Below are 13,930 nucleotides of genomic sequence, written 5' to 3'. Positions count from 1 at the left end.
GATTTGCCATGTATGAGAATAAATGGGAACCATATGAAAGTCAGTAAGTTCTTGATAGTACATGACATTCTGTGTTCTCTCATGCTTGATTTCAGCAAACATTCTGAGGTTTTGTCTTCCATCATTGAGGGTGATGGACTTCAAAAATGTGAGTGTTTTTCTTTGGCTTCAGATAAGAATCCCAACTTTACACGCTTCCATAAATCACTGGAGTGGAAATCTGTCAGGAAAGAGCTCAAGAGCCCTACTTTTTTTGTGTGGTATTCAGTGTTTCCAAATTACATTATTTGTTGCATGTTCCAGAGAGCATGCTCGCTTGAAGTGTTCACCATATGTCAGACAGATCCCATACTATTGAAATAAAGTTCACTGAGATGAAGTCAAGGGTAACTGCCTTTTCCTCTATAACAGCAGCAGCAATCAAAGGATTACATTGAACATGTTACTAGTTGAGCTAACCAGTAACATTATACATATAGAAAAGTGGCAAAATGGTGATGACCCAATACTTTAATTCCACACAGCATTTAACTATTATTTTTTAGGTTTCATTGTCAGCTGCTTTATCACGCAGATAGTTCAAAGGCTAGTGTTTGGGAATAAACATTATGGGGCTAATTTTGACTCCCATTCTACTTGCTGAGCATTTGCTTGCTGACTTGATATGATCAACCACACTAAACCTCAAGTAATAGTGTATCTCTCAAAGAGCTGTTGTTAGATTTAGATAATTGGAAATTGGTTTTCCATAGAGGAAATGCTCAATTGGCCTTAGCTGAAGTTATTTAGAATAATTATAGAAGGTATGTATGTTTGTTAAAGATAAATAATATATGCTTTTAGGAAGCTTATTTTATTTTTTATTGTTTCTAATTTCAGTAGAAAATAAGCATCTTTTTTTTCATAGAGGAAAGATGATAGCCCACCTAGATTGAATTTTAAAAAAAATGATTCAAATAAGTCTCTTCTCTGCCAACTTCTAAGCAATATTTCCCAGAGAATTTCAGAGAATAAATGTTTATAAACTTCTAAAATCTTCATTTTATGGTGTGTTTAACTCTACTACTTCTTTTCCTAAGTTGTATCTAGATCCTTTGGGTCAATAGAATGTGCATCCCAGATGCCCCATAAGAAGGCCCATTTAAGTAGGCATGCTGACGTTATTTGTACACAGTAAGAGAGTAGAGAGGATCAGAAAAACTTTGGCATTTTTCTTATTAAAATTTTATAGCTGAGCTCTGGTTCAAGCATCTACTTAAACAACTTAGTTCCATGCAGAAAAACGGGAGCATTGAGACCAATGAAATAAGTCCACAAAAGTCTGTGAAAATGAACCGGTTCTAGCAGAGATCAGCATAGCCAATGATCCAATACACATAACTAAAACATTAACTAGTTTTATTGACATGAAGGAAATAGACAGTTTTCCCTATAGGAGAAAAGACAGGCATATTACCCTTTATTATGTTATCAAATGTTATTACATTGTAGCAATTCAACTGAAAATTATGTGTATTCTTATTACTATATGCAATATGACCACACTGGTTCTCAAGGCATGATTTCTTTTCAAGATGCTATCAGTGCAGCATGGTGATGAGAAATAAAGTGAAATATTTCCGTTTAAGATGCTCAATGTTGTGAAAACATTAAGATCAGAATTTAAAATGTTGTTTCTTATAGTACAAGAGAAATCCCTTCATCCAATATTGGAGAAAAGGGGTCTGAGGAATGACATATATTGGTTAAGATTCTAAACAGAACAACAGAAAGGCCCATTGTGTTATGGAATATAAAAATGTCATTACCTGAGTACTATATATAGTTTGTGATAATTGTATGACATTAGATATCATATATGTTGTGGATATGTGGGAGATAAGAGAAAAGTAATATTTTGTTCAAGGAGGATCTCATGTGCCAATAATCCAATGTATTCTGTATGCTAGAAATCAAACACAGGTATTGGTCCATATCAGCCCATGGATGTTATCTGCTTTGTTGGGTATTTGTCATATTTTAAATGTATGAATAATTCTCACAAATTTATATTAGGGATTCTCATGAAAAATACCAGGAACTCATATTAGGTTAATGGCATCTTGCACATGAGTTGTATTTGGAGGAAGTAAATGTGCCTTTTATGTGTCACCACAGTCATTACTTGCTTCATGTGTTTATATATAGGTTTATATAAACTTGCAGGCTCCTCAGGCGTTTGAGTTTGTGAGCCTCCTGAGGAAGAACTACAGACTTAAACTTGACAGGGTATGCTAGACTGGTTGCTTATTGGAAAATATGTTGGTGATGTCAGGACTGGAGTAGGGGAATTTTTAGGAGAGTTCTTGGTGACAGGATGGCAACATGCAGAAGAATGAAATTTGACTTATATCTATCCCCTTGCACAATACACAAAATGATAAAGAAACCACTGAGACCTGAAACTATGAACCTTCTAGAGATAGCACAGGCAGTACCCTAGAGGATGCAGGAATAGGAGAGGGCTTTCTGAATAGGACTCCATTTGACCTGAGTTAGAGCCAACTACTAACCAACAGGAAGGCCTAAAATAAGAAATAGTCTACACAACTAAAGAAACAACTGGGTGAAGAGAAAGCAAACAGAATAGAAAAGAGTAATATCCAGAATATATAAAAATTCTCAAAAAACAAAGTCATAAAATTAAATAGTCCATTTCAAAAAATGGACCTGGGAGCTTACCAAAGAGTTCTCAAAAGAATAATAACAATAGCTAAGAAATTACTACTTTGAGATTTTTTCCTACCTAAGTCAGAATGTCAAAGATCAACAAAATAATACAAGACAAATGCTAGAGAAGAAAAAAAAAGGAGGGGAACCCATATTTAGTGTTGGTGGGATAGCAAACTGGTCCTGCCACTCTGGAAATCTTTGAAGAGCATGCTCAAAAATCAAAACTAAAACTCCCCTATGCCCCAGTATCACTGTTATATACTTGCCAAAATAGTTGTCAAACTACTCCATAGATACTTGCTTAGCCACATTCATTTCTCCTTTATTCATGATAGCTAGGAAACTGAATCAACCAATATATTCCCCAACTTTGAGCAGATGATAAAAATCGGTACATATCAAGTGTATAATACTATTTGACTCTGAAGATAAATGAAATTATAAAAATTTCAGGTAAACAGATGGAAATAGAATGGATCATATGGCAAGGTATTCCAGGTCTAGAGAGTCAAACATATTATGTTCTCCTTTATCAGAAGTTCCTAGTTCCAATTCACCAGATTTTAAATATTTAACTTAGTGCAGCTACAGAAACCAGGAAGCTAAAATGGATAAATGTGAAAGGAGGGTCTTTAATTATGGAGGGAGAGGGAGATAAATATGGAGGAAGGAAGAGTAAGCGTAAAATAACAATAACGTTCTCAATCAATGCTCAGGCATCATATCATCATCTACCTGCCTCAATTATGTATAATGCATATAAATCTGTGGATGCATATGCACATATAATTTAAATGAAAATTTGCCATCTGTGCTAACAGTATTCTTCTCAAGAGCCATAGACTATCTAACAAGAACCACAACACCAGACAGAAAAAGTCATTTTGTGAGTTCTTAGTCAGGATTGTTGGAGAGACTCCAAAACATTATAATATATTCCTATTGTCCTTGTATGCCTCTCAGGGGAAGTGGGTAAATCCCTATAGCTGAAGACACCATGAACTTTAGATACATGATGCAGAGGACCTGATCTAAATCCTCGGGAAGTATTAGCTTTTAAGGTACCATAAGGTCAGATAGAATCTTTCATGGGATGGAAGTAAAACAGACCTATGCGGCTAAAATACCTGTGATTCACAACAATGGCAGGCAGTCATAGCTTGATATATCTGTAGATATATTAGTACCATGCATACATTGCTTATAATCAACAGTTCCCTAAGTGGAAATAAGATGTACACAGCAAGAGTGAAATCAGAGTTGATACTAGAAACTTATACGTGTATTAAGTGGCTAGTGGAGTTATATATCTTGGAGGTAAACCTCCATTCTCCACTTTACTAAACTAGCATAATTTCTAACTACATTCTAAATATTTATATTAAACCCATAGATAAGTGTAGTTCTCATCTTTCATCAAGGAAACATCTCTTTATAACAGTGACCTTTGCAGAAAGTCACAACCTAAGTTCAGAGAACAAGAAACTTCTGCACCTAAGGCTCAGGGATCATGGAAGATGAGGGCAATATGTAGGAGCAGAGAAACAGGAGGTATGTTGTGATATTGTGTCTCCATGCCTATACTTATCAATATGGCTGCCTAAACAAGTCATGGACAATGATGATGCCAATGGACAACATGGAAGTAGGGAAGAACTTAAAATTTCATCTACAAAGAACTGTAGTAATAGGCAACTATTACAATATAACTATTGTAATAGGCAACTAAGTAATGCTGAGATCAGGAGAAATAGTTCTCCTCAGGAATATTATCCAGTTTGGTTTTCTGATATCAAATGAGATTATATACATACTGGTAACATATAGATTAATCAGAATATATATATATATGTATATATGTATATGTGTGTGTATATTCAGATGATTTGTTATATATATTCTGAGCAGAAATATATAAACATATGTGGTGTGGGAAGTCCTTGAATATATATTTGTTTTTTTTATTAGCTAATGAATAAAGAAGTTGCTTTCAGCCAATGGCTATGCCATTATTTAGCATTTTAAGAAGGGCTTCTAGACAGAAAAGGATTGCAACTACACAATAGGACAGATTCAGACATAAAAGACTTCTAACGGGGTCACAGTGTATTTAAAAAAATGTGCATAGGCTTGAGAAAGAGAAGTAAAAGAGTAATGAAACAGTAAATGTGATATAAAAAAGTATACACCATCATAAATTAAAGGAGTAAAGATTATAAAAATAAATATTAAACTCATAGAAAAGGTAATAGAGTAAGAAAAATAAGCTGCATAAAATGGTATATACACAGAAAGTCTGGATTATGTATATTATTGGGTTTTCCTTAAATTTTTGACTGTGAAGGAGCTAAGTACAGGGAGAAATTTCATTGTATGGTCTCCTAAGATAAACAAACATATATATTTTAAAGGTATCCTGACTTAAAAATTTCAGTTTAAGGATTTGTTGCTTTGGAAAAGAGGCTCCTCTTTTGTTGACACAGAGGATGAGAACCTGTGGAATCCTTCCAGAATAATGTGTTTTGGTGGACCAATACCTTCAAAAAGGTCTCTGTGATACCCCAAAAATTATATTACCCAAGAAACATCAGGGAGTAATTTGGAGAGAACTACACCCAAATTCCCAAATATTGTTTACAAATGTTTGTTTATATTCCAAGGGGGTATGGTATAGATATTTGCCTTAGTATGGATGGATCTTGGTTTATTGATACAAATTTAAGGTTGATTTTGTTATATGTATATTTCTGCTCTTTATTAAGGTATTGTGCTTGTGCAACTCATTTAAAAATGTAATGTAGGGCTGGAGAGATGGCTTAGAGGTTAAGAGCAATGCCTGCTCTTCCAAAGGTTCTGAGTTCAAACCCAGCAACCACATGGTGGCTCACAACCATCTGTAATGAGGTCTGGTGCCCGTTTCTGGACAGCAGACATACACACAGACAGAATATTGTATAAATAATAAATAAATATTAAAAAATAAAAATGTAATGCATAATTAAGAAATATAGGTTATATGCAAGATATTCATCAGTATGGCTATAGGATAGGGCCATTTCAGGCTCCCTCTCCTCAGCTGTCCAAGGAACTAGATGGGGGCATCTCCTTGGACACATGGGAACCCTCTAGAGTCAAGTCTCTTGCCAACCCTAAAATGGCTCCCTTAATTAAGATATATACTTCCCTGCTCCCGTATCCACTCTTCCTCCATCCCAACCGTCCCTTTCCCCCAAGCTCACCCCATCCTCCCCTTCTCACTTTTCTCTGGAACCTTCATCTGGCGATGGATGGAGATAGAGACAGAGACCCACATTGGAGCACTGGACTGAGCCCCCAAGGTCCAAATGAGGAGCAGAAGGAGGGAGAACATGAACAAGGAAGTCAGGTCTGCGAGGGGTGCGCCCACCCACTGAGACAGTGGGGCTGATCTAATGGGAGCTCACCAAGGCTAGCTGGACTGGGACCGATAGAGCATGTGATCAAACCGGACTCTCTGAACAAGGCGGTCAATGAGGGCTGACTGAGAAGCCAAGGACAATGGCACTGGGTTTTGATCCTACTGCATGTACTGGCTTTGTGGGAGCCTAGTCTGTTTGGATGCTTACCTTCCTAGACCTGGACGGAGGGGTGAGGACCTTGGACTTCCCACAGGGCAGGGAACCCTGACTGCTCTTTTGACTGGAGAGGGAGGGGGAGAGGGGTGGAGAGAAGGGAAGGGAAATGGGAGAGGGGAGGAGGTGGAAATTTTTAATAATAAAAATTTTAATAAGTTAAAAAAAGAAATGTAGAGCCGGGCGGTGGTGGCGCACGCCTTTAATCCCAGCACTCGGGAGGCAGAGGCAGGCGGATCTCTGAGTTCGAGGCCAGCCTGGTCTACAAGAGCTAGTTCCAGGACAGGCTCTAGAAACTACAGGGAAATCCTGTCTCGAAAAACCAAAAAAAAAGAAAGAAATGTAGGTTAATAGATAATCATCTATAATAGTCAAATATATAATCATGTTAGTTATGTTTTCTAGATATATGGAGATATTTCAGTTAGATAGGTATTCTCCAAATCTTTCAGAGACCTTCATAATATGGAATTTAAAATGTTGTAAGAATGACAATGAGGCACATCTGCTCCTGACAGTACTAATCTATTTCAAGAGGATAATGGGCATTGACGAGGCTCTTTATGGAGTTTATTAGCCATTTAGGCAAGAAACCTCTCCTTCCTGACCTGCTTCACTAGACTCTCAGGATCCAGGTAAGAATGACTACTAGAGCTGTGTAAAGAAGTAAGACGATCCTTCGGGGTTCCTGATTCATGACAGAGTCTGCCAGCCCTTCTGAGGACATGAAGGAAAGTTACTGATAAACTGCCAATATAGGTGGAACTGTCTTTGAAATTTTTTGGTTCATGGAAAGGTCTGCCAGATACTATGGACCAGTAGGCTGAAGATGGATGCCCACAATGTTACAGAAGACCTCTGGTGACTGTCCAGGTAATGAGATGTCTCTGTCAATTCAAGAGTTTTGCAAGTTGCTTACAATGCAGTTCCTGTTTACTTATGTAATATGATAACCTTCTGGAGTCTTTGATGGAGTTGAAGAATAGATAGTGATAGTCACAGTTTCCCTTAGTACAATAAAAGATAAAGTAGATATAAATATTGTAACTGTAATTCATGCTTGACATCTGTGTCGTTTTATGTAATTTTACTATGTTAAAATAAATTTTTCCCTTTTATTTAAACAGAAAAGGGGAAATGGTGTAGGAAGTCCTTCTGTATATGTGTTGCTTTATTGGTTAATGAATAAAGAAGAGGCTTTCAGCCAGTGGCTTAACAGAATATAGCCAGGCTGAAGGAGATATATATAGAGAGTAGGCAGAGTCAAAGAGAAGCCATGCAGTCCCACTGGAGACAGATGCTGGATGCCAGATGGAACTTTACCCAGTAAGCCACAGCTACATGGTAATACAGAGATTAATAGAAATGGGTTAACTAAAGATATAAGAGCTAGCTAGTGCTAAGTGCTTAAGTGACTGGCCAAGCAGTGTTTTAAATAATATAGTTTCTGATTGGTTATTTCGATTCTGGGCAGCTAGGAACAAATAAGCAGCCTCCTACCATACATACACACACATGCATACTCACAAACATACATACTCACTTATGTAAATATCTAGCAATTTTTTTAAAAGGCCATGAATTTTAAAGATAAGGGGTATTTAGGAGTGGAGGAAAGAAGTACAAGAAATTAAAATTATATAATTATATTATAATTTCAAAGGGTGACATATATGTTTAAAAGAATCAGATAGAGCCAGTAAGACTTGCTATTACATATTTTATGGAAATGCCTGGGAAACATTGACACTGAGGTAAGAAAAAACCCAGGGTTTTCAGATTAAAATACAGATTCTATGCCTTGTGTACTGAAACGTTTTAGTGGTAAGAGAGGAGAGGTTTTCAAAGACATTTAGTCATATATGTTTTGTGTTATCACAGGCTGTGGAGAATTAACTTAGAACTCCTTGAATGTCATTCTTTCTTCCTTCATGTAAAGACACTGCATTCCCTCTTCTGCCTCTCAGAACCTGTACTAGACTCCAAACGATGGGACTTTGACATTGAGTTTCCTAGTCTCTAGGGCTGAGAGAAATGAATGCTACTGTTCACCAACTTCCCAGTCAGTGGTATTTTGAGATAGCAGAACAAACAAACTAGCACATCTATGAAGGAAAACAATAGAGGAAGAAAGCCTAGGCAGGAAGGAGCTCAGGGTATGGGGTTTGTTCAAGAATGTCTCATGATGGGGGTACCCACTGAAACAGTTTACCTGAGCTAATGTGAGCTCCCTGACTCCAAACTGACAGCATGGGACTAGCATAGATCAAAGTAGGCCCTTAAATGTGGGTGACAATTGTATGGCTGGGACAGTCTCTGGGGCCACTGGCAGTAAGGCAAGGATTTATCCCTACTGGCTGAACTGGCTTTTTGGTGCTCATTCTTTTTGGAGTGATACCTTTCTCAGATATAGCAGGGAGCATCTTGATCCTGCCTCAAAGTGATAAGCTAGACATTGTTGACTCCCCATAGGAAGCCTTACCTTCTCTGAAAAGTGAAGACAGAGAGAGTGGGAGGAGGGAAGGGATTGGAAATTGGAATTGGTATGTAAAATTTCAATTAAATAATAATAACAACAAAAAGAGTCTCATTCAAGACTATGGCAGCATGCACTGGGCCAGGTCAGAGCCAGATAGTTTGCCCGAACTGAGATGGAGTAGGGAAAGCTCCCATGCCCAGTCAAAAAGCTATCTTCAATTAACAACTTTGTAGAAGAATAATTAATGTTGTCCAACAGAATCTTGCTGTACATTTAAGCTATGCTTACGGGGAAGGCCCTATGTCCAGAAGTAGATAATCAACACAAAATGAATTTAATTTTATTTTTGGAGATTTTATTTGTCTCATGTTGCTTTGTGCATCTTTTTAAACTGAACTCATCTTTTATTTGTATACTATAGTTTCCAATTTCGAATTGTATGGGATTTGTGCATATGTGTGTACATGCACATGTGTGCACATGAACATGCACATGCACATGCATATGGGCACATGAACATACATTTCTTCTGTTATTTTTTGCTTTAGTTTTTCTATTTTATTTGTTTCTTTTGTTTGTTCTTATTTTTCTTTGTTTTTGCCTATCTGTTTTCTTAATATAGATAAAGAAGGTATAGAATTGGAAGTGTAAGGAGGAGGAGAGGATTTGGAAGTAACTGAAGGATGGGAAAGAGTGATCAGAGTATTTTATTGGAATAACTTTATTTTCAATAAATAATAAAATAAAATCTCAACCCAGATGACTATAGTAAAACTGAAGTTTCTTGTCAACAACATTTTATCATATGACAAAAAAAAATGACCTTTCTGTCATATTTCTATGCTCTTAATCTTTTCCGGAATTTTACTGAAGTGGAACAAGGCCCAGTCCGTAATATGCTCTAGAATTCTGAAAGAGTAGCATCACACAGGCATTAACTCCATGAAGACAGGGCTCAAAGAAACTAGCATCACAAGGGGTTAGTTTCAAAAATCTGTTTTTGCAAAAAAGTGAACTAGACTCTAGAGAAGGTCACTTGGCATTTTTGAGCTTAACATTTCTCCTCTACACAGAGTAGGTAATGTTTACTCATGAAATTGTTGTATGTGGTTAATGAACTACTTGTAAATTTTGAGAATAAGTTGTCTAGCAGTTTGATAATAACACCTCAATGGTACATACGTGTCATCCTTGAGAAACTGATGCAGGAGGATTAAATGTTTGAGACAAAACCAGTCTACATAGCAAGTTCACAGACAAAACACTTTCCTACTATAACATTGATTAAATGCTTACAGAACAAATGAACAGGCTTTTTTCTTCTGCCTACAATTTACTTACCTTATCTGTTACCACTTATTCTCTGCTCCACTCAACATGATGAGATGTTATTTCTCCTTCAAGGCAAAATCACTTCTAATTTGTTTTGTGTTCTTTTCCTAATTACTTCTGCCTGCACAGGTCTCTTAGTTTAATTTGCTTCTCTTTGGGTTAAAAACTTTTCATTTTCTTGAAAATTACTTTCTTTAAGAGGACGATAATGGAAAGAATTTTACTTTATTTCAAATATTAGGTGTGTCTTAACATGTAGCATGCAATTTAGTTATTTAGTTTGCATTTTTCTTTGACCCTTCTTTACTATCCTGGCTTCTTTTATGCCAGCCACATTCTTCCTTTTGGACAGGAACCATCCTGAAATATCTAACTTCTCTAGCAAGCATGGTTCTGCATAATTCCATCACGACCTCCCAGGACAAATACAGGTCTGAGTATTTGCCAGTTTGAGTAATATATTCCTCTACCCATTGTGATTCAAAGCAAGGCTTTAGGATCTCTGATTAGATAATTAAGGGGCAATGATAATGTCACAGAAACCATAGTACAGACTTACATTAAAATTAGCTAGAATTGTATTTTCCACTTGTAAAAACATATAGCTTCAAATTAACAGAGAGAAATGTGGACTAAAGGGAAGAAGACTTAATGAGAAACTTATACCCGATCATATGGCTTAAACTTAGTTCTATTTCTGCAAGATATATGGACTGGTGTGAAAACATAAGAATTTTACATTTCTCCTAAAGAGAGAGAGAGAGAGTGTGTGTGTGTGTGTGTGTGTGAGAGAGAGAAAGAGAGAGAGAAAAGAGAGAGAAATAGATACATAACCAAGAGAACTAGTACAAATATATTTACTCTCTACATGAAGATTATAGTTACTTATGATTTTCCAAGCTTTCTGATAATAAGATTGGGACAATAATGAAGAGGATAAGTAAACCAAAAGCAAATTCTTAATGATGCAGATAATGCTTCATTATCTTGCTGTTTAAATAAGCATGTATTTCATATTTAAATAAGACATCAAAGACCACTTCTGTATTCCAATCTGTAAAAATATTTTCATTATGTTTATTATAAAAATATAAATGTTCCCACTAGAAATCATTTTACATTAGTAAGAGGCCATCTACATTGTGCAACATAAACTAAATGAACAATGTTTTGAAAATGTAAGCTTAAAGTAAACACATACTGCCAATCACATCATATTTATACATGGCTTGATAGATACTTAGTACAGCATAGACTGGGTGTGTTGCCAGAAATAAATAAAATCTATAAATCAAATTTAAAGTACAAATCAGATAATATGGTACATAACTTTGCAAGGGAGTGGCAGCCTTATTGTTATGGGAAGGCAATGTAGTTCCTGTACAAAGAGATGGCCATAAGCTTTCTAGTACCTCTACTCCCCAGTTCAGAATCGTACATTGTTATGTTTACATATGTACAGGGAAGGGATTATGCAAAGTAATTTCATAAGTGATCAGAGAATAAAATAAGTGACAAATGAAGAACAATGTATTGTGTAAACCACCTCTACTTCCAAACATAAAAAGGAAACTCAATCCAAATAAATGCAATAGATTTAATTTTCATCATCTGCTTATTTTGAAATTCATTGTTGTTGAGGGTCTGCAGAATATTGCCTAAGAGAGTGAACACTAATATGACCAAATTGGTATAGAAGCTAGATTTAAATTTTGACCAAATATTCCAACATGTAAATTATGTAAGTAGATTCTGTTCTAGTTGTTTTCAGGAGATACACGCAAAATTTATGATTAATTTCATCAGATTGTTTCCAAAATGTTCATGCTCTTATAAGTCCAATACAAATTCCAGTAGCATAATTTGACTATAAGGAACATTGCCAAAACTTGGAATACGATTTCACATCTGAAAGGACACACCAAACCCCTAGTATACTAAATCTATAAACAGCAGCGTTCGGCAGTTTTCCTCAATGACTGTTAGCTGTAGTTCTTTAATGTCCCATTTGTGTATAGACATACTTGGTGCAGCATGTATTATTCTTATGACATGTGCATTTCTTGGACATATGAAATGGTGATGTGAGCATGAAAAACCAGCATCTAAAGTATTGCTTCAGCACATCCTTCAATATTAATGAACATGCTCATAATTGGCCTTTAGAGAACAGCAAGTCTAAAATCTCCACAATGAGACATTTCTCCATTGCCTGCATTGATGTATTTATTTGCTAGAATAGCTACTATTTCAAAAAGGATATGAATAATAATATGTGTAGAAGTTCAAGACTTCTAATAATGCACCCAAATCACAATAAGTACATTGAAGTGGAAGACTGAAAGACAGTTATACCTGATATTGATGATGAAAATGTGTTATTAATTGACCTACACCCCAGTGATGCAGATGAGTAGCTTAAGTACCATCTCTACAAGGAGTTCTGCAAGTTTAAGTAATGCTACTAAGAGATTTTTTCAAAGTCAGTGATTCTTTTGGCTTCATGCATTTACCTATAGGTTGCTGTCAATGTAATCATCTAACTTCATTTTGATCTTTCCAGTGTTGCAAATCTAAAGAGTTCTAACAAGCTTCCTTCATGAATGGAAGGAGCTGATGTCCTCTAAGCACCAGTACAGGAGAGGGGTGATATCTGGTTAAAAATCTATTACATACAAGCCAATATATTACACTAAATTAGGGACATACAGTTACTGATAAATGGAGAGACAAAAATGAATAAAATAATTCAAGCTGTAATTTGGCTACTGTATGAACACGGAAGGAGTTTCACTTTGTTGTTGTATGTAAGTGAATTGCTCAACAGTTTTAGAAAGGAACACATCATTCTCTGGGTCTAGTTAAACATGTTTCTTACTGCTGACAATTTGAGATAGCATTTGGCACTTGGCTGTAACAAAATCCAAATTAAATCATCAAGGCATAAATACAAACAATAAAAACCATCCAAATGAAAATAAATATGCACTTCCTCCCCAAATTAAGACATGTTTTTACATGGTATGCTTAAGGAAGGTAACAATTAAAAATGTGTAGTATTTAAAACAACTACATACTTCATCTCTATATGTTTCAAACAGATAGAAGAGAATACTAAAGTGATAAGGTAGCAAATATGGCCAGATAGTTTGAGGTATAAATGCCTCTATTTTGTTTGCTTTTAAAGAAACAAAATACCTGCTACAGATTTCTTCTGTGTATAAAAATATCACAAGTCTTTTATTCTGTGGCCATTCATAACAAAACCTAAGGTCCATTTTGCTAGTTAACTTAGTTTACTTTTATGATAGTTTATGATCAATGGCTCTACACTAGTTCTTCCATTTTGAGCTGAAGAGTTTTAATTGACCCCATCAATTAACATAAAAAAGCAATTACAAAACAAAATGCACCCACCCACCCACCCACCCATCTGTAAAATGATAGGGGAAAATAAAGAGATTTTCAATTTCATTTTAAGGCATTTGGACTTATAACTGAGTGTCTTATTAGACTCGGAGCTTTCACTGGTGTCTCCATCATTTCCATCATTCTCAGCATGATGCTGCATCTTCATTTCTCACATCCATCTACTTTACACTGGAACTGGACCATTCTTAGATTGTGTTTCAAGAGCTTTAATGCTGCTGATGATCTTCTTCTGTGGCCCAACCACAGTAACACCAACCTTTTTCATGTCACTGCAAAACATAGAAGAAAATAACTGATGACAATTATGGAGTTCTCAAGAATAAAGAAAGAGAACAGTTTTAAGCTTTAAATGGACACAATTATA

General features: G+C 35.9%; 1 protein-coding gene across 2 annotated transcripts in view; it reads right to left on the bottom strand.

Moving 5' to 3' along the window:
- Positions 1–13,729: 13,729 nt before the first annotated feature.
- The window catches only part of Epha3 (EPH receptor A3), a 304,113-nt gene continuing 303,912 nt past the window's right edge, over positions 13,730–13,930 (bottom strand). For both annotated transcript variants that reach the window (XM_038345226.1, XM_038345227.1), the window contains exon 17: positions 13,730–13,835. In XM_038345226.1, the coding sequence (XP_038201154.1) occupies positions 13,730–13,835 (106 nt within the window). The remainder of the gene's footprint in view (positions 13,836–13,930) is intronic.

Source organism: Arvicola amphibius, chromosome 10, assembly GCF_903992535.2.
Source record: "Arvicola amphibius chromosome 10, mArvAmp1.2, whole genome shotgun sequence".
NCBI classification, from domain to species: domain Eukaryota; kingdom Metazoa; phylum Chordata; class Mammalia; order Rodentia; family Cricetidae; genus Arvicola; species Arvicola amphibius.
The sequence above is the reverse complement of the archived record's forward strand: the minus strand, read 5'-3'. Positions and strand labels throughout refer to the sequence as shown.